At 41.3% G+C, this 21,956-nt stretch overlaps 1 protein-coding gene across 1 annotated transcript; it reads left to right on the top strand.

The window, feature by feature from the left end:
- The first annotated feature begins 721 nt into the window (after positions 1–721).
- On the top strand, positions 722–21,723 carry LOC114251613 (synaptic vesicle 2-related protein). The gene is made up of 10 exons (XM_089728225.1): positions 722–960; positions 2,573–2,734; positions 3,186–3,348; positions 4,103–4,224; positions 8,257–8,489; positions 9,257–9,411; positions 10,329–10,476; positions 12,036–12,313; positions 19,686–19,813; positions 21,640–21,723. Exons 1-10 carry the CDS (start codon positions 849–851, stop codon positions 21,687–21,689), a joined length of 1,551 nt encoding a protein of 516 aa, XP_089584351.1. The 5' UTR covers positions 722–848; the 3' UTR covers positions 21,690–21,723.
- The last annotated feature ends 233 nt before the right edge of the window (positions 21,724–21,956 follow it).

Below are 21,956 nucleotides of genomic sequence, written 5' to 3' on the forward strand. Positions count from 1 at the left end.
ACCTTATTCCGCGTGTCCAACGAGGCCATTTTCCATCCTCGCTCATGGTATGGTTGGGAGCTTCTTATTGGGGCTTAACAGAGGTACATTTTTGTGAGAAAGGTGTAAAAACGAATGCAGTAGTGTATCAAAATACAGTCCTGAAGAACCTTGTGGAACCTGTTTCTCATACCATGTTCAATAACAGGCACTGGGTATTCCAACAAGATTCGGCGCCAGCTCATAGAGCGAAGAGCACACAAGACTGGCTGGCGGTGCGTGAAATCGACTTCTTCCGGCACGAATACTGGCCCTCCTCCAGTCCAGATTTGAATCCGTTAGATTACAAGATATGGCAACACTTGGAGGAAAAGGCGTGCTCAAAGCCTCATCCCAATTTGGAGTCACTCAAGACATCCTTGATTAAGGCAGCCGCCGATATTGACATGGACCTCGTTCGTGCTGCGATAGACGACTGGCCGCGCAGATTGAAGGCCTGTATTCAAAATCACGGAGGTCATTTTGAATAAACTTTAGTGTCATAAGAATCTATGTTTTGTTAAGTTCATTTTGGTATATGAATGGTTACATAATGAATAAATTTGTTTCAATTATTTTACATTAAACATGTGACAGAATTTATGACCTGACTAGGTATGTTACGATACTCAAAGCAGAATATCAAATAATTTTAATTAAAGTACCTAATCTTTGACTCCGACTAAGAGTCGAACCGACACCAACATTCACCGATCACTAAGCACGCGATACAATTGAAATGTACTAACATCAACACAATAAAGCCGTAGTTGTATTATTTCTAACGTGCTTAGAACGTGCTCTCAGTGTCAGTTTGTATTTGTCACAAAATGGTGCTTCAATCGGCTTACGATAACGAAGGTTTCCACAACAATGAACCTTGCGGTTATGATAATGAGGCTGCGAAGACTCATACATTTGATGAGGCTATAGAATTAGCAGGTGAGGAATTTCTCAACCGTTTTTTTTATGTACATAATTGACTACGGTTTTCTGATTATTGAGAAAACAGTCAGGCGTTCCGTAAAGATGCGTGAGTCAGTGGGTCTCTTGTGAGTCCGCACGGGTGGGTACCACCACCCTACCTATTTCTGCCGTGAAGCAGTAATGCGTTTCGGTTTGAAGGGTGGGGCAGCCGTTGTAACTATACTGAGACCTAAAAACTTATATTTCAAAATGGGTACCGCATTTACGTTGTACCTGTCTATGGGCTCCAGTAACCACTTAACACCAGGTGGGCTATGAGCTCGTCCAACCAACTAAGAAATAAAAAAACCCAGTGAACTGGCCATTGCCATCGCTCAATAACTGTCCTTTAAAAATTAAAATCCGACGTTTTTCTGGCGCATGAGTTGAGATATTTTTGCTGATATAGGCTACCTTGACTCCGATGCGGAGACACCGTTAAAGAGATTCTTAACCGATGTCATGCAAAAGGACAACTGAGAGGACTTTGGACTCGAAGTCTAATTTAATTCTGTCCATGATGAGTGTGACACCTCGACTGACGGTACGGGCCAACTTACCATAGTTCTCAGCCCTCGTGCCTTGGCACCAACTTATGCACGAGTTACAGTTTGCGGTAGGCAGCGGCTTGGGTCTGCCTCTGGCATTGCTGAAGTCCATGGGCGATGGTAACCACTCACCATTAGGTGGGCCGTATGCTCGTCAGCAATAAAACAAAAAGAAACAAGTTACATTTCGATGCTATGGAGAGATATCTGAGTAACGCTCAATAAGTATTTTTCATTCATATTATGAAACCTAAGAATTCCATCTAGATGAATAAACAAGTGCCACGGTCTACGGAAAATAAATTTGTGTTTGCTTAATTTATTTATTTATTGATTAGATGGTTGGACGAGCTCACGTGCCACCTGGCGTTAGCTGGTTACTGAAGCCCATAGACATCTACGACGTAAATGCACCACCAATCTTGAGATATAAATTCTAAGGTCTCAGTATAGTTACAACGGCTGCGAAGGATAGATCAAACCGAAATGCATTACTGCTCCATGGACCGGACCGGACTCACAAGACGTCTTATCACCAGTAATTACGCAAATTTTACGGGTTTGATTATTGCAAACGATGTTATTCCTTTACCCGGAAAATTATTCGTGAACTTGAGTTAAGTACTTATCTTCATTAGAAAATCGGTACCTGTCTGCGGGATTCGAAGCGGTGCATCGTTAGCTACCGGACGACTTATCCTTTAGGCCACGAGACTAAACAGACTTAAAACTTATACTTAAAATGACTTAAAACGACTTAAAACCAATAAAAAGTTCGAGAAAAGTACCATAAGTTCATTAACATATTCGTCAACTTATAGCAATGAAACAGTAAAATTTAAATGACTATCTGCAGCAAATTAAATTATTCATTTTTAAATAATTTGGGAGGTCGCCGGTCGTTGCACTCTTGAATGTTGTCACGGAAACGTATTCATTATAAGTACATGTATGTATTGAGGCATCACTGAATTTTCGAGGTCTTTTGTAAATAATATCAGTTACGAACTTATTTGGCTTCATCGCCTAATTATTTTCAGGTAATGGCCGCTATAACATAATTCTTCTAGCCACCATGAGTACGGCCATCATAGCTATGGGCTTGGACATGTTTGGCTTCTCCGTTATTGTTACAGGAGCCTCTTGCGACTTCCAGTTGGACCACGCTCAAAAGAGCATCCTTCTGTCCATGCCGTTTGGGGGTAAGCTATCAACACGGTTCATGGTAAATTTAAGAGTTACTATTAGTTACCGGAAATTAACTAAAATAATAAAGTCTGAAGGTGGCATTTGAACAAACTCCGAAGTCATAAATTGAGAAATAGAAAATTGGCATATTTCGGGTTTACAGGAGGAGAAATAACAAACGACTTATGAAGTGTTATTTGAAATTTGACGAAAGAGAAGTCCTAAAGAAATGAATTGTACTGTGAAGTCTGTGTAGAATGGATAAATCACTATTAAAGTCTGAATAAAATATATTTGGATTGGACAGAGGAAACGTTTTGCCCCGACAGAGCACCATAACAGTAGACACACCATGGTCATACCATGGAGCCATGTCCACAGGCTCAGACACGAGGATTGCCTTGCGTGTCGCAGTTATAGACCTGGTTTCTTGTACATGTCAGTTAAATTGTATTTCTGTGTCAGGTTCGATCATCATGGCGTATCCATGGGGCTATATATCGGACACTCAGGGTCGAAGAAAAAGTTTGTTGATAGCCTTGTCGGTCAGCTACGTAGTGTCTACCTTGAGTGCCTTCTCAACTCACTGGATAGTATTAGCTGTTTTACGTTTTATCAGCACCAGCTTGTGAGTATATTTATTTTGATATGTTCTTGTTCATTATTAGTATATTGTATAGATGGGCTCATGGCCTACTTAATGTTATGTGGTTACCGGAGCTCACACACATCAGAACAAGAATGTCGCGACTTAGGTTACCAGCGAATAGGTAAGGAATTAATTAATAACGGCTAGCTTGTACTAACTTCTATACCTGCCCGTTGCTACCTAGTTGAAAATATCATCATAATACATTGTACGGACATATTTCCTTTTTTTTATTCTACCTAAGTTGATGGTCTAGAAAGATCATATCAGTGCAACATTAACTAGTAGGCGAGCTCCCGCGCTCAAACCTGACGACGTTGCTAACACGAACCCTAGCGAAAGCCGTGCTTCGCAGGATCTACCGCCGTATCAGAAACGCGACCCACTGAGAAGATCCGGCGAGAAACTCAGTGGGCTGTGTCTGTGGGTTCATTTACTCGACGAGCCCTTCGTCGCAAGCGACGGGTTCGACGAGAGCGATGACCGGTGCTTGGGGTACCTAAAAGCATCGTTAGTGGATCGGGAGGATCTGAAATGACGTGTTTTAGGCGACGTCGACTGTTTACCATTTGGCCCGCAGGATCGGCTATGTAGTTTCCGGCGGCCACGATGAGAAGATTTTCATGTCGTGTCGCTTTATCGAAGTGGACCTATTTCCTACCAAACGTACTATCTTAAATTCACAGTACTACGAAACTTCACACATAAATACGACATATGTTCTGTTCTACAGTTGTAGCTGTGCGCAGTCAGCAACGTATACGTTACTTGGTGAATCATGCTCGGTGAGAGTAAAGGGCGCTTTCTTACTGATCATGACAAGTGTTCTGAATTTTGGTTTCGCGACATATATGCGTAAGTATCATAACTATCGTGACGGTATTGTATGAGGTACCTATGTATGGGCTTAGCGTTGAATTTCGGAATCGAGTAAAGGGAATATGTGTGTGGTCAAATACTAACATTTAGGAGATATTGTTAGGAGCTGGGGTTCAGGATAAATAAAAAATCACGGATATACTAATTAAAACTCTATTTAATTATCACGGCACTGAAAGTAGAATACATTAACACGATTAACTTCGTTCGCTTCACTTCAGGTGATCCGTTGAATATTTCGCTTCGAGTAGAACTGATTACTAACTGCCTTCATGTCCTCCTTGCAACGCTTGTATAGCCCGTACGACATGTCTACACTTTTCCAGATCATTTCCGATGCTACTAGTCGTCTCGATACCCGTTTTTCTCGACAACAGATAGCGTTACTTGTGTCGGCATAATAGTATGTACCTAGGAGGCACTGAAAATTTCGGGAATTAACGAAGTGACACAACATTACTATTTAAAAATGTATTTATTGCTTTTTCGAAGTATTCTCCGCGAAATTTGACACATTTTTCCATACTATGGAACCAATCATTGAAGCAACTATTCCATTCGGAAGTTGGGGTCTCCAAAATGGCCGTTTTGTAGGCGTCCACAGCTTCTTCAGGTGATGAAAATCTCTGTCCACGCAATTTATTCTTTATTTTAGGGAAAGTATAGAAATCATTAGGGCTTAGGTCGGGACTGTACGGCGGATGGTCTAATAATTCTATGTTTTCTTGCTCTAAAAACTCTATTGTTCTGTGCGCGGTGTGAGAACTCGCATTGTCGTGATGGAGGATGATGCGGCAGTTGCAGTTCTTTTTACGGAGTTCAGAAACGACCTGTGGCAAACAAATGCTAGCATACCATTCTGCATTAACCGTTCTTTGTCCTTCAAGAGGAATAGTCGTAACATGGCGGGTTTTGGAGACAAACGTGGCCACCATTTTTTTTGCAACACTCCGTGAACGAACAATTTTTGTTGGTTTTAACTCATTTTCGAACACCCAAACTCGTGACTGGTTTTTTGTTTCGGGTTCGTAAGCGTATATCCAGGATTCGTCACCTGATACAATGTTGTATACAGCATTTGAGGATCCTGCGTGAAATCTTTCGAGAGTTCTAACGCACCAAGTAACGCGAGCCGCTTTTTGCTCTTCACAGAGCGAATGCGGTATCCATCGGGAAAACAATTGAAAACAATTTGAATTTGAATTTGAATTTGTCTAAAGTTGCCTGAATTTCGCGGTATGTCACATGTCGATCTTCCTCAATCAGCTTACGCACAGCATCAACGTTTTCTTGGGTGACTGCAGTTTTTGGACGACCTTGACGGGGATCATCACTGAGCTTGACACGTCCACGTTGAAACTCAGCAAACCAGCGATAAATTGTGGTTTTGGATGGGGCTTCATCACCAAATGCAGAAATCATTCGGTCAACACACTGTTTTTGTGTTAAACCACTTCGAAAGTCATAATAAATCATCGCTCTTGAATTTTCTCGAGTCAATTCCATTTTCTCAACGACTAAACAAGTTTGACAAAACCTCGTGACAAGACCGAGAATCTTTTTTTAAATAAATAAATGGTATTAGATTTTTAAAACCAAGAAGTTTTCAATTAAAAAGATTTTAATATGACAGGAACAGTGGAAATATTCCATTCCCGATACTTTTAGTGCAGCCCTCGTAGTTCGTGCAACAATGCCAGCGGCTGATAGCCTGTCACTAAATGCATTGTAAATGGTTTGTAACGGTATCTTCTTCTTTTTTGTCTCCACCTTATCCGGCTACGTGGGGTCGGCACAGCGAATTTTTCTATTCTATTCTCTTCTATCAGCCGTCATCTCAACACTCGCTCCTCTCTCTCTCTCATCTCTATCATAATTCACACACTCCATCCATATCTTCTTCGTTCGAGCTCTTCCCTCTCTACCTTGCACTACAATTTCCATCTCCTAGTCGCATGCGCTTCTTTACGCATCACATGTCCATACCACGCTAACCGTCATCTCTTTAATTTGTCAATCACCGGGGCTACTTTCACAGTTCCTCTGATATACTCATTCCTTATCTTTTCCATTTTTGTCATTCCACACATCCATCTCAACATTCGCATCTCTGTCGCATGCACTCCTCTTGCATGAGGTTTGATTTCAACATTCAGATCCATAGAGCACGACAGGTCTAATGATCGTTTTGTAAACTTTCCCCTTGGGTTTAAGGGGTATTCTACGATCATGGGCATGCTTTGGCAGAGACTTGGCGCCATTGGTTTGTAACGGTAACATTTACATTAAAAATAATGAATACCGCTTTCGTGTTTAGTAATAAAAAAAACCTTCTTAAATAAATTAAAATGCCTTAAGCTTTTCAAATTTTAACCATGAAATATATGTTAATCGATTTGCATACATAGCGATGTTTTGTAATTGTAATTGTTATCGCATCTGTGTCGGATGATCCAGGGTCATCGCAAACACAAATACATTTCTGTCTCTGTTTCATGGAAACTAACAAAGAAACAATAAAAATCATCCGCTCCGCTTTTGATGTTAATTTAAAAAATGATTTCCTAAACAGCTTTAGGAAATCATTTTTTCAAAACAGCTTTTCGCACGTGAATATTATTGTATTATATTATCTATATATTAATACGTAAGTAAAATCTTTGTACCCCTTTTTTCGAAAATTGCGCGGACGGAGGAATATGAAATTTCCCACACTTATAGAGAATACAGAGGAGTGCAGAATGCTATTTTTTTTTTTAATTATGCATTAATAATACATAAAGTCTCCTAACAAAATAATAACAACTCCTAACAAAAGCTTAATATAAACAAAGGGTTCCTACAACTTAGTAGGCGCATGTGTAACCGGGACCGAACGGAACGTGGACTCGGTGCGGGAGGGGAGCGTCGACTGACTCACCAATCGCGCGCTCGGAACGGTGCTACGTCTTTCCCCGCGTCCCGCTTGACAATCAAAGAGACCTAAAAAACGACTTCTGCGCATCTAGCGACTCTTGCCAAGTTACGTGCCGGGGACTATACCAATTTTTCTAATGAAAAACGTACTCGACAAATTATGTTCACGATTGACTTCCACGGTGAAGGAATTAACATCGTGTAATAAAAATGAAACTCGCAAAATTATAATTTGCATAATTACTGGTGGTAGGACCTCTTGTGAGTCCGCGCGGGTAGGTACCACCGCCCTGCCTATTTCTGCCGTGAAGCAGTAATGCGTTTCGGTTTGAAGGGTGGTGCAGCCGTTATAACTATACTTAGACCTTAGAACTTATATCTCAAGGTGGGTGGGGCATTTACGTTGTAGATGTCCATGGGCTCCAGTAACCAGCCTATTAGGCTACCAACGGTTACAAACGAAAAAAAACGACCCATGTGACCACCCGAGCTACTACTTGGACTACGAGACCATAGTCAAATAGACTACGACATCATTAGGGCATCTATAGAATCCATCTTTACCAATTTTTAACTCTATTATTTTTTCTACTGTTGTTCTTATTTTAAAGAACTTTGTGACACGGTCATCATTAGTCACATGAAGATGTGACTAATGAAGATGAAGATGTGATGTGTCACCCACCACCGTCCCCCCAGTCTTATGGGCTGATGAGTTGCTGTCCACCTGGTCTCAAGTGTTTTCCGGAGCCCCTGGACAACAACAAATATGCCGCTGTCCAACTCGAGACATAATTTGGAGTCAGCTGGATTGCTATAATAACTGATATAAATGACTGACTGAAAACTGAACACAGAATTTCAACCCTTCACTATTCACCCCTGAAACACTTAAGATGGAGGGGTTCTCTTGCGCAGGCTGGTAGCATGCCTTACGACTACGCCTTCGGGTAGGATCTTGGAGGTTAGGAATTCGAAAGTAAGGTAGCAAAAGGTATGGAAGTGACAACAGCATGCGAGGATGAGGATTGATACATGTTATAAGTCACGAGTTAATGTTGATTCTTTCTAAAATGTTTCTCATCCTTTCAGTGATAGCATACGGAATCCTAAATCAAAAATTCTCATATGACCTTGGCCTTCTGACTTTCATACCGTGGCGTCTTCTGACCATCGTGCTGGCTTTGCCCCTCGGGATCAGCGCTATATCTCTGTTCTTTTTGTATGAAAGCCCAAAGTTCCTCTTGAATAGTAACAAAGAGGGTCAGGCTTTGGAAGTGATCAAGAGAATTCGGGAGATTAATCGACAAGACGGTTTGTTTCCGGTGAGTATCGATATCTCCGCTTCATCACAGAAATCCTTAATTCAGAATCCACGTACGATGTGTTTTAGGGGGACTTAATCAATTTTATGTTAAGTTCTTAGGGCTTGGTAGTTGAATACATATACAAGTATCGTATGCTGGTTAGTGTAATGAGTGGAGGTTTCAAGTGTAATATGCGTGGGCGCTGATGCACATACGAACTTTGTAACTTTGCTGTTAGTAGTTCTACGGGCTGCGATGATTACTAACAACCAGCTGATGGCTGCGAACTGTTCTGCCTTGACGCGGATACGATCAAATGTGTTGAGCACAGAGAGCGCGGGCGAATGTTACTAGTATTTAATACAAGTCTCATGGGTTTTGTTATAAATATTATTCAACTTCTAAAACTGGGACTTATAATAACTTCGCAGCTGAAATAGGTGTAGAGTTATGGTACTCACTCGTGCGGGCTCACAAACGCCCTACCACCAGTAATTATATTGTGCAAATTACAAACTTTGCTGGTTGGATTTTTTACTATCATTTTTTCTGAATGCAAGCAGCGCAGGACTGATGATTGTGACGAGGCTTGGGGAAGGCCTATGTCTAGCAGTGGACGTCTGCGGGCTGATAGATAGATACAAGGTTATCCATGAACATGCCTAAAGTACCTGCCTCTGAGATTTGGAACACCGACACAGTCGCATGCCTCAATATAAATACACCAGGCGTTTTATGCAACAGGCCACGTCGAGTGAATTTTAAGGGGTTATTGTTTTCTTCAGGTCAAGAAACTAGTGCTGAACGAGGAGGGCAACGTGAGTTCTAAGGATGTGCCGTTCCTAAGGTCCCTGTGGCAACAGACGGTACCGTTGTTCAAACCGCCTCTTCTATTTGGGACCATTACATTATTCTATTTAACAAGCATTATTTACAGTGTGTGAGTAACGTTCCTAGTTGGTTCTATTGAAATCAAGAGACAAAGGTACGTTCCTCAATTGAAAAGTTAGACTAGATGTTAATGTAGGAATACATATACCCACTTAGTTTCTCGCCGGATCTTCTCAATGGGTCGCGATTCCGATCCGGTAGTAGGCTCAGCGAAGCACTGCTCTTGCTAGGGCTAGTGTTGGCAATTCCCTCAGGTTGAGCCCGTGAGCTCACCTAACAGTCCGCTCTAGGTTGGAATAGCCTATTAGGCTACCAACGATTATGAACGAAAAAAAAAGAATCCATGTGACCAAACGAGCTACTACTTGGACTACGAGACCATAGTCAGATAGACTACGACATCATTAGGGCATCTACGGAATCCATCTTTACAGCTAAATTTTCAGCTCTATTTTTCTTTCTACTGTTGTTATTATTTTAAAGAATTTTGTGACACGGTCATCATTAGTCATATGACGAACATAGATTCGGACATGAGATCTCTATTTGCGATACGGGGGCCGATTGTAGTTGTTTTTTCGTGACCCAGGGAATATTTAACCAGCCGCAGGGATGGTGAATATTGCGGGCGCTACTATATCAAAAAGCCTTATTTAGAAATTGTGTAACAACTGAATATACCTATATTACTGGTGGTAGGACCTCTTGTAAGTCCGCACGGGTAGGTACACCACCCCGCCTATTTCTGCCGTGAAGCAGTAATGCGTTTTGGTTTGAAGGGTGGGACAGCCGTTGTAACTATACTGTGACCTTAGAACTTATATCTCAAGATGGGTGGCGCATTTACGTTGTAGATGCTTAAAGGCTCTAGTAACCACTTAAGACCAGGTGGGCCATGACCTCATCCACCCACGTAAGCAATTAAAAAAAAGATAACACTTGACCAATCTTTGTTATGAATTCCAGAAGCAACGCGTTCTACGTCTGGTACCCCTTCTTAGTTGACAGTATCATCGGGAACTTGGCTTCCCCGAATATCACTGGCCCAGCTGGGCTGTGCGAAATGATTAGTTTCATCAGTAACAGCAGTGCAGCCGGTAGCGAAACTTCACAGGTATTCAGACAGTTTAGCTAAGTATTTTTTTATGTCTTGATGGATGTCCGTTATTGAATGTAGGAAGGCATCGGACGTCAATAAGTAAAATGTAATGAAGCGTGTGTTTAAATGAACGTGTAAGATCAGAGGGCTCTCTCAAAGCTAATATCCACCTAGGTTCAAGGTTGCATGTTTTTGTGGGTATTAATATGAAACTGCCTTGAAAATTGCTGAAAAAACTTATTTCAGTTATAGTGCTGATTTTGATAGTTGACTAGTGACACTGATCTTAAAAATATAAGCTTAAAAAAAATTACGCTCCAAAAAACAAGTGTTGGTGAAATACTATTAATTTTTTTGTTCATAAACTCACAGGTATCCGTATTAATATCGACAATTAGCTATGCGCAGGAATTTAAATCTTTAGTTAAAAAAAACGCGTCACCACGATATAACCCTGAAAACTGACTATAAGTAGTCAGTATATTTATGGCCAGACTAAGGTCTGGCCATAAATACTGTTACAATTAAAAATAAACAAAATATTACATTTGAATTTGGAATCTGAATGTTTGTGTACCGGGCTATTAATAGGTGCAATGAGACCTCCTCTGTTTGTGACAGAAAAAGATCTGGCCGTCCACGTAGTGTTCGTACGAAAAAGGTGGTCAAAGCAGTAAGGGAAAGAATCCGAAGAAATCCTGTCCGAAAGCAAAAGATTTTATCTCGGGAGATGAAGATAGCACCTAGAACCATGTCGCGTGAAAATACATCGGCACAAGTGTATCAAGATACCATTCTTGAGAAGGTAGTGAAGCCCCTTAACAACACCATGTTCAATAATCAAGAATGGTCCTTCCAGAAAGACTCGACGCCAGGTCATAAAGCTCGGTCGCAGTCTTGGTTGGAAACGAACGTTTCGGACTTCATCAGAGCTGAAGACTGGCCGTCGTGTAGTCCCGATCTTAATCCGCTGGATTATGATTTATGGTCAATTTTAGAGTACGGCTTGCTCTAAACGCCATGATAATTTGGAGTCCCTAAAACAATCCGTACGATTGGCAGTGAAAATTTTTCCCATGGAAAGAGGGCGTGCTTCTATTGATAACTGGCCTCAACGTTTAAAGGACTGTATTGCAGCCAATGGAGACCACTTCGAATAAGCTTTTTATACTTTAAATTGTTTTATATTTATATATTAAACTAACACACTGTAAAAGTAATAAATGTTATTTGCAATAGTTTATTTTTATTTTTATTGTAACAGTATTTATGGCCAGACTAAGTATTTAAAATCTGAAATGTGTGGCTCATCCTCTCTTGGTTTAGTTAAAAGTTGAAACAATTTAGTTGCATGGACAGCTAGAGAGTTGGGATAAAATTGATCTTGATATTTCTCTACGTCTTAAGGGTGAGGGACACTGATAAGTGTACCACGGGATTCCATTTAGGGCTGCAGTCAGCAAGGATCTTCGTGTGCGTGTATTTTTTCATACAGAACTTTAGCATTTGTTACGTGAGAATATTCAAAACTACATGAATTAAAAAGTTACGTTAAAAACTGTTTTGAATTTCAGATTGCATGTGTAACTGGGGTAGATTCAACGACCTTGCTGGGAGCACTAGTCAGCGGTGTCTTTACTGTGGCCGTCAACTTGGCCATTTCAAAGTTGTCTTCTAGGAAGAAGACTTTGTCTATCAGCATATTCCTAATATCCGGCTTGGTCGGGGCCGCCACGACAACCGTCACCAATAATATTGTGGCGTTCATACTGTTCTTCGGCTTGGCATTCGTGGGTCTTGGAATTGGTGTAGTGTTTTCATATTATGTGGACTTGTATCCCACTTCTTACCGGTGAGTTAATTTTTTTTGGTTGACATATGAGTTCACGCGCTACTTCGTATAGGCACCGGAACCTGTAGATATTTTGGTGTGAATGTCGCTGTTTTCCCTAGGGCACTATGTCAAAGACTATAATTGCTATTTATTTATCTATACTAATAAATAGTCAGGTCATAAGTATTGTCACACAGTAAAAACTTTTCTTTTAGAATGCTGGCCACAAAAAAGTTTATTGAATTCGAATTTCGAATTGTTCATGAAAATAAAAATGTATACTTTTAGAATTTTACTCATTTTTAAATATGGAGTGGACGCTTAAAGAAGACCGTGTTGCAGTTATTGCGTTGCATCGTTGCGGTTATGCGCCAATTCAAATTTTTAACATACTGAAAAATTTTAATATAACCAAAAGATTCGTTTATCGTACCATCAAACGATACAATGAAGACTCTAGTGTAGATGACAGGTCAAGAAGTTGTCGCCCTCGGTCTGTTAGGACTCCAGCAGTGATAAAAGCTGTGAAGGCGCGAATTCAAAGAAATCCCAAACGTAAGCAGAAGCTGTTGGCCCTTCAGATGGGGTTAAGCAGAACCACGGTGAAAAGGGTGTTAAATGAAGACTTAGGGCTTCGGGCATATCGAAGAAAAACAGAACATCGTTTGAATGCTCGTCTAATGGACCTGAGACTGAAGAGATGCCGCGCTTTGTTGAAGCGGTACGCGGGAAAAAAATATCGGGATATTCTTTTTTCGGATGAAAAATATTTTTACGTAGAAGAGAGCTACAACAAACAAAATGATAAGGAGTACGCACACAGTAGTGAAGAAGCGAGCAACCGTATTCCGCGTGTCCAACGAGGTCATTTTCCATCCTCGCTCATGGTATGGTTGGGAGTTTCTTATTGGGGCTTAACAGAGGTATATTTTTGTGAGAAAGGTGTAAAAACGAATGCAGTTGTGTATCAAAATACAGTCCTGACGAACCTTGTGGAACCTGTTTCTCATACCATGTTCAATAACAGGCACTGGGTATTCCAACAAGATTCGGCGCCAGCTCATAGAGCGAAGAGCACACAAGACTGGCTGGCGGTGCGTGAAATCGACTTCTTCCGGCACGAATACTGGCCCTCCTCCAGTCCAGATTTGAATCCGTTAGATTACAAGATATGGCAACACTTGGAGGAAAAGGCGTGCTCAAAGCCTCATCCCAATTTGGAGTCACTCAAGACATCCTTGATTAAGGCAGCCGCCGATATTGACATGGACCTCGTTCGTGCTGCGATAGACGACTGGCCGCGCAGATTGAAGGCCTGTATTCAAAATCACGGAGGTCATTTTGAATAAACTTTAGTGTCATAAGAATCTATGTTTTGTTAAGTTCATTTTGGTATATGAATGGTTACATAATGAATAAACTTGTTTCAATTATTTTACATTAAACATGTGACAGAATTTATGACCTGACTAGGTATATAAGTCCACAGTGGTTTTTACGGATGTTCCGTTATAACTACTGAACCATGTATCCGATTGACTTGAAACTTTGTATCCATGTAGAAAGTACATGTATTTAATGGATAGGCTAATATTTATACGAGTGGTGGACTCCCTGCACCAGTTGCGGGGGCGTTAATGATGAGAATCTTTGTGGGGATGAGAAATAATAATGTTAATTTTAAATGCCCAGCGAAGCGGACGGGTCCAGCTAGTTGTTTTATAAAGCAGTTTTCCCCGTCCTTCAAAGCTTAATGCACTACGCGTACGCGGGTTTCACATTATATCGTGGAATTTGTTAAGCAAATTACCACTTATTTTCTCAAATATTCAAGATAGTTTAATTAGGACATCGCCTGTGCAAACTCAGTGAGACACAACGACGTGAGGTAACCACAGTATGGATCGATTTGAGTTCCATGTGAATTATTCTAAGAGGAAACGACTTATGCGACAAACGCGCTTGCAATAAAACAATGTATAATAAGATATGATCCAAGTCTGAGTTGGTACCAAGGTCTAGTTTGTTTCAGTTTCTTTAATTATTCTAGCTGAAGAGTAAGGTAGCTTTTAATTCAATGCAATTAAGATACTGATCTATGCTATGTGTAGCGGACGGTTTCTTATTTAGATAATTATATTTTCTTTGGATTTGTTAGGAGGAAGATTTTTACAATAAAATTAAATTAAATTATCATGCAACTTTCATGGCTGACAGTTTATTCCTTAATGACTTTAGAAACAAAATTTAAAAATTATAAAAAATATAAATGACAGCTGTTGCTTTGCAACTAAACTTTTTACTGCGGTTCCAAACATGCCCCCGGATGTTGAAAGGTTTCCTTTCAACCCAAAACTAATCCGCAATCAGGGGACAAATCTTATTAAAAGACCTCTTGATGACTCCGCTTGAGGTACGAATGTCTGCGACCCGGTTGACTCCGTCGGACCCTGGATAGACAGCTACTATGCAGCCCAGTCTCTATTTAAGTGGCGGAAGATTGTCTTCCTTCACCACAACCAGGCTGTGAAGCTGCAGCGATTACTGATTGGTGCGCCATTTTGTTCTTTGCTGCAGCTCACTAATGTATTCCTTTGACCATCTGGCCCAAAAATGTTGTCGCATAAGTTCTAACCGCTGGAACCTGGTGAGATTGCTTAGCCGGTAGTCCTAGTACTCAGCAGCAGGCATTGCAGTAAAGGGCTGGCCAATGAGAAAATGCCCAGGAGTAAGCGGCATCATGTCATCGGGATCGCTTGATAGTGGAGTCAGCGGCCGCGAATTCAATATTGCTTCGATTTGCGTTAGGACAGTGATCAATTCCTCATAAGTTAAATTACAATTTCCCAATACTCTGTGCATATGGAATTTAATAGATTTAACCCCCACCTCCCAAAGACCCCCAAAATGAGGAGAGTAAGGTAGACACAGGTGGAAGTTAATACCTTCTTCGATCAAAGCATCAGGCAAAGAATTGCAATTGGATTTTAAGAATGTACCGATTTATACGCACCGACGAATGACGTACCATTGTCCGAATATATATGAGTAGGCTTAACTCTCCGTGATACAAACCGGCGTAGCGCAGAGAGAAAACTATTGCTGGTTAAATCACCTACTAATTCTATATGGATCGCCTTTGTTTTGAAACATACAAAAATCGCGATGGAGACCTTAACGATTCTACAACCTTGACCAAGGCGGTTAACGGACGAGATGGGTCCAGCATAGTCGATGCCTACACACTCGAACGGGCGACCAGGAGTGAGGCGGTGCACAGGTAAATTTCCCATAAGAGGAGTAACTGTTTGTGCTCGCATGCGAATACATCTTATACAATTATGGTAAGTGGCCTTGGCCAAATTGCGACCGCCAATAGGCCAGTGGACTTCTCTTATAGAAGCTAATAATAGTTGGGGCCCAGCGTGCATAAGCCTAATATGTTCAGCCTTGAATACGAGTTTTGTGAGAATGTGAGTGGACTGTAGGATTATAGGATATTTTTTCTCATACGAAAACTCCGACGCGTTTCCAAACTTGCCACCAACACGCATAATTTGAGCGTCATCAAGGAAGACATTGAACTTGTTGAGGGGACTTTTAGGAGATAACAAATGTCCCTGAGTTAGGAGCTTGTATTCGACAAACGAATCAGACTGAGCTTCCTAATAATCAAGTTCAAAGCGTTCTGTAACTCTTTAGAGCTTAAATGACTGATTTATGGATATAGCTTTCTGCATACATGTATTGCATGTAATTTACTAGGCAACATTTTAAGCCAGCCTAACACAATCGTCGAGTCAGTCCAAAAAGTAGTATGCCTGACCTGAACCCGGAGTGAATCAATAGCCTTCTCATAGAGGCGCACTCCTACCAGAGCCCCGCAGAGCTCCAACCGAGGGATCGTCGTTAGCTTTAATGGAGCCACTTTACTCTTGGCCATAAGTAACGAGACCTTGATTCGTCCATACACGTTCGCGCTTCGTGCATAAAGGCAAGCACCATAGGCGCTTTGTGACGCATCTGTAAAAATGTGGAGATCCGCGTAAGTATAAGCCTCGCAAACAATAAGGCGAGGGATGCGCAAATTATTTAAAAGCGGAAGGCTTTTAATTAAATTAGCCCAAATTTTGGCTATTTCAAATGGGAGCTGTTCGTCCCATGATAACTTATGAACCCATAGCCGCTGCAATAGTATTTTAATAGGAATAATGCAGGGAGAAACTAACCCCATGGGATCAAAAATGCGTGCAGTGACCGAAAGCATAGAGCGTTTCGTAGAAGGCGAGGCTTCACACGAATCGACAGAGAAAGAAAGCTCATCTGTGGCTGTCTGCCAATTGAGGCCTAATGTCTTACACGACTCAAGGGATCCGATATTTAAACTGAGGGACGAACTATCGTCGCACGGATCACCGGTAAGACAGAGTAGAGGATCGTTGGACTTCCACTTGCGCAGAGGCATCCTGGCGGAGGCGAGCTCTGCGGCGGCAACTTTTCCTTAATGTCCAACGTCTCCTGAAATGAGTCTGACCCCGTGAGGAGATCATTCACGTAGAAGTCGTGAATGATGATCTCTGAGATCTTCTTGTCACTGCATTTAAGGCCGATCTGCTTAAGACATTACGGCAAGGTAACTAGAGTTGTCTGTCACTTAAGCAGTCCGCAGATCGTTTTAAGGGTACACGCACACGAAAACAACCATCAGCTAGACGTTTCGTATTTTTAACGAAATGTTCTAAACATTTTCGTTCCTCCTCGGAGTATGATGACTTAAGGCCGACTTCCTTCGGCTGCCAGAACCGCGACAGCAAGTTCTGAGTGTCATTAACGCCGAGATCAAGATCTTGAGAAATGTCTGCAAGTTTTGTAAAGTTGCACATTAGGGGAGCATATCCATGACCATCACTTAGATCCCCGGAAACCACCAACCAGCCAAGTCGAGTTTCCCAGAGGATCGAGATGTTATCTCCCAGATTGATCTTTCGTGTCCCGAGCAGATCCCAAAAGACATTAGATCCAATTATCATGTCAATTTCTGACGCCTTATAAAATTGGGGATCGGCTAAAATAATATTAGCGGGAATATTTAAATGCGAAACATCAAATGAATGGCAAGGCACGTCGTCAGTTATGGACGGCAATACATAACAAAGAAGACATTTGGAATAATTTTCAGTGCGTGAACTGAAAGAAACATAACACATTTTTGAAGTGTTCGTTCTAGTCTTATCGATGCCGAAAATAGGTTTATCTATATCAATATACTTGGCATTCAATAAGCGACCCGTTTTCTCACTAATTATGCAAGACGAACTCGCACAATCCAGAAGAGCACGTATGATGTGCTCGTGACCATTACTATCGACAACTTTAACGAGAGCCGTCGCAAATATACCATCTTTACTAATCTCTGAAGGTGCGGCGGCAGAATACGTGGCTAACGTTAGGCCGTGGTTACCAGGAGGTTCAGGCTGGATGGCGGAGGCGATTGCCGTAGTGTCACGCTTAGGAGCGGGCTGATTAATTCTCTGTTTATTATTAGAATAGGTGTGCAGCAGCGTATTATGCCTACGCTTACATAAAGTACAACCACCTTTTTTGCAGCGATTCGAATAGTGACCACTACGAAAGCAGTTGTAACACACCTTGAACTGAGGAATTAATTCCCATCTCTGCTCACTATTAAGGCTCAGAAATTTATCGCAATTATAAAGATAATGCTCACCCTTACAGTGTGGGCACGATGTTGTACCGGAACCAGAAATAATACTAGCGCCGCCACTCGACGACGGCTGCGTTCCGGAGACAGAAACTAATGTTTTAATTTTCTGACCTTTAGGCGACTGTGGTGGCTGAACTTGTGTGTGAGGAAGGTTAGGGCGAGTAAATTCCATCGTTTCTAATAGATCGGCCCGGTTACGAATGAAATCGAGAAATATGGACAAAGAAATGGGCTTTTCTTTATCAAGACGACCTTTGCACTCTTCCCATTCACGCAGCGTCTTCTGTTCGATTTTACGACTCATCATGTGGATGAGAAGAGTGTCCCAATGATCAGTCGGTTCGCCCAGCGACTCTAAAGCTCTCAGGCTTTTATTCAGCTGATCTATGAAACGTCTTAAATTAAACGAAGATTCACTCTTTATTGCGTCTATATTAAATAAATTATTAACATGTGTTTGAATTAATAGGCGCTTATTATCGTACCTCTCACATAACAGCTTCCACGCCACAGAATAGTTGCTGGCAGAGAACTGAATCTCCTGAAGCAGTACAGCAGCAGAGCCTTCTAGCGAGGCCCTGAGGTAGTGGAATTTATTAATTTCTCCTATCGCCTCGTTCGAATGTATAAGACTACTGAAGGTGTCATGGAATTCCAGCCAGTTGTTATATGAACCATTAAATTTGGGTAGACTAATGGTAGGCAATTTAACCAGGCTATGATTGCTCACATGAGAACAACTCTCAAAACTATGCGCATCGGTTTGTAACAGTTTAGAATTACGAGAAAGAATCTCCTGAGCCTGTGAAAGGGATTTGTAATAAATCGATTCGAAATCTTCTCTCTCTGTGCTTTGCGAGCTGAAATCGTCAGCGAGGCATTCTATTTTAGTTTGTACTACGTCATATTGTTCAAATAATAATTCGATCTTACCGATTCTTAATTGCAATTCATTTACTTGTTGCTGATTCAACGTACCGCTCAATTCCTCGATGTACTTTCTGAATGTAGTCAATCGGCCTTTTAGACTAGCTCGTTTTTTAACTAACTCCTTTTCTTCTTTCTCACTCATTTTGGAAGTATTTGGGCAGAAGCGGGCTAGTTAATCTGGCATTGATAGAAGTTATAATTGAATTAATGAACTATAATGACAACTAAAATGAACTATACAGTCACACTATTATGTTACCTATAATTAATAATAAAATAATTTTACAAGTGTGAAAGACAGACTATTACCAAAAAAATGCCAACAAAAACACATTAAACAAACCACATAGTTAACCCAGCTTGTAATATGATAAATATAAATAATCTAAACAAAAAACAGAGTAATGGGTTACACATCACTAATTTGTCCTGAATATCAAACGTTGATCACTTCCCTTATTTCCTGGGTATCTCGGCTCGATGGACCATGTAGCGGACGGTTTCTTATTTAGATAATTATATTTTCTTTGGATTTGTTAGGAGGAAGATTTTTACAATAAAATTAAATTAAATTATCATGCAACTTTCATGGCTGACAGTTTATTCCTTAATGACTTTAGAAACAAAATTTAAAAATTATAAAAAATATAAATGACAGCTGTTGCTTTGCAACTAAACTTTTTACTGCGGTTCCAAACACTATGAAAGAACAGTCGACACTTTGCTGATTCACAGGGGCATGGCAGCCTGTCTTGGTGTGATGGTAGCCAGGCTGAGTGGCTTGGGAGGAATCAATCTCATCGGCGCCTATATCACAACGAATTGTGAGACAACATTCTACGTGTGCAGTGCTTACATGCTAAGTATGTTTTGGGGTTAAATTCCTCACTGTTAATTTTTTTATAATTCTAGATAAGGAACAGATAAAGAATCGAAATTCATAGTCATCACCATCTGGATGTACCGATAGAAATATAAAGTCTAAGTTTTAATTGTATAATCTAGCGACTGGCTTTACCAAGTTATGTGGTAGCTGCGACGTGTAAGCGGGTTAGCCCCGCGCTTTAATAAGTCAATGACAAATACGCGTAAGTCTCTCTGTCGGTTTCGTCTAATAATTTCATTATAAAGTTCACACTGTTAGTAGACAGAGACAATCATTTATAATTGTATAAATGTATAATTGAAAAAAAGAGAGATTAAACCATAGCAGTACATAGTATTAATAATACTTGCAGGACTGCTACGAATGGTACAATATATCATGCGTTCGGGTTACGAAGCCTCAGCGAGGAAAAGTTTTTTTTCTCTTACCTAAGCTAGTAGCCTTTACCCCTGCCCCTGCTGGTTTCCAAACTTATTTTGTCTACTATCCACTTTGAGAATAAATTATTCTTTAGCGCCCCCATTTTTTCATCTGCTTAAAAACTACTATAGCGAGAGCTCAGTCGATGTCTAAGAGTCCTCCTAGATGGAATTACAAATCGCCTCCCAGGCCTCTACACAACGCCCCATTTATTTTCTGGGTCTGTTAACGCCCCTCTTTAGGCCTGCAGCACCCACAAGGGAGCGTTATTGCCACTTTGGGAATTGCTGCTTTAAAGGCTATGTCAGCGTAACTGAGCGAGTAGGTGAGCTCACGGGGCTGTAACCTGAGGACGTTGCTAACGGTAGCCCTAGCAAGAGCAGTGCATCGCAGAATCGTCGTCGTCGGAAGTCGTCGTGGCCTAAAGGATAAGACGTCCGGTGCATTCGTATCGAGCGATGCACCAGTGTTCGAATCTCGCTGGCGGGTACCAATTTTTCTAATGAAATACGTACTCAACAAATGTTCATGATTGACTTCCACGGTGAAGGAAGAACATCGTGTATTAAAAATCAAACCCGCAAAATTATAATTTGCGTAATTACTGGTGGTAGGACCTCTTGTGAGTCCGCACGGGTAGGTACCACCGCCCCGCCTATTTCTGCCGTGAAGCAGTAATGCGTTTCGGTTTGAAGGGTGGGACAGCCGTTGTGACTATACTGAGACCTTAGAACTATATCTCAAGGTGTGTGGCGCATTTACGTTGTAGATGTCTATGGGCTCCAGTAACCACTTAACACCAGGTGGGCTGTGAGCTCGTCCACACATCTAAGCAATAAAAAAATAAAAAAAGAATCTACCACCGGATCGGAAACGCAACCCACTGAGAAGATCCGACGAGAAACTCAGGGGGCTGTGTCTGTGGGTTATTCGTACAGTGACGTCACTATATAGGGGCTCTAACACCGCAGGGAGATACCATTTATTTAAAAGGAAACCGTATTAAATTAATGTTCACCAACTGCGTCCAGTATGAGTGATTAAATTTGATTGCGGGTGGCCGTTATTGACTCGAGCGGTTCCGTACCACAAGTCCAATTCTTTATGAAGCGCATTAGGTCCGGTTTTGAGGGGATAGTTGCTCTTTTGTCTGTTTATTTAAGATCCTAATGCCTCCACGTGGGGCAGAAGGCTTTAACAGTATTTCGCCATCGCGATCGGTCTTGGGCTGCGCGCTTTTCTTTGGAAAGACTCGTCCGATTGTCTTCCTCTCCGCCGCCACGGTGCCCTGCCAAGTCTGCTTGCGACGGCCTGCAGCAACTGCACCAACTAGAACAGCCTGTGCAGTTGTCCTTTTGAGTTTGTAAAATGTGTATTTCACAGGTGGCGCTTTGGTGTCATTGTCACTGCCGGCCGACCGAATTAAAAAATAAATTAGAACACGACAAATAAAATTTTAAATTTTGAACAGTATTTCATTTTTCATTCCACTTTTTAAGCTGGTGTACAAGCTGGTCATGGCACAGGAGTAGTACTAAGAATATGAATGTGGCTCCTTTTGTTTGCCACAATATGTCTTGCTGTAGAACCGGCCTGTGGCACACCTTGGGGGAGGCCTGTGCGTTCATGGTGATGATGGATAAGTTGTGATCTCGTGTGTAATAATGTTAAATTTACGTGTAATGTCATATTTATATTTT

Source organism: Bombyx mandarina, chromosome 06 (genome assembly GCF_030267445.1).
Source record: "Bombyx mandarina strain Sakado chromosome 06, ASM3026744v2".
Classification (NCBI taxonomy): domain Eukaryota; kingdom Metazoa; phylum Arthropoda; class Insecta; order Lepidoptera; family Bombycidae; genus Bombyx; species Bombyx mandarina.

Coding starts and splice junctions, on each gene's coding strand:
- LOC114251613 (XM_089728225.1), top strand. CDS start 849: ATGGTGCTTCAATCGGCTTACGATAACGAAGGTTTCCACAACAATGAA. Junction 10,477..12,035: donor CCGGTAGCGAAACTTCACAG/GTATTCAGACAG, acceptor TTTGAATTTCAG/ATTGCATGTGTAACTGGGGT. Junction 19,814..21,639: donor GTGCAGTGCTTACATGCTAA/GTATGTTTTGGG, acceptor TGTATTTCACAG/GTGGCGCTTTGGTGTCATTG.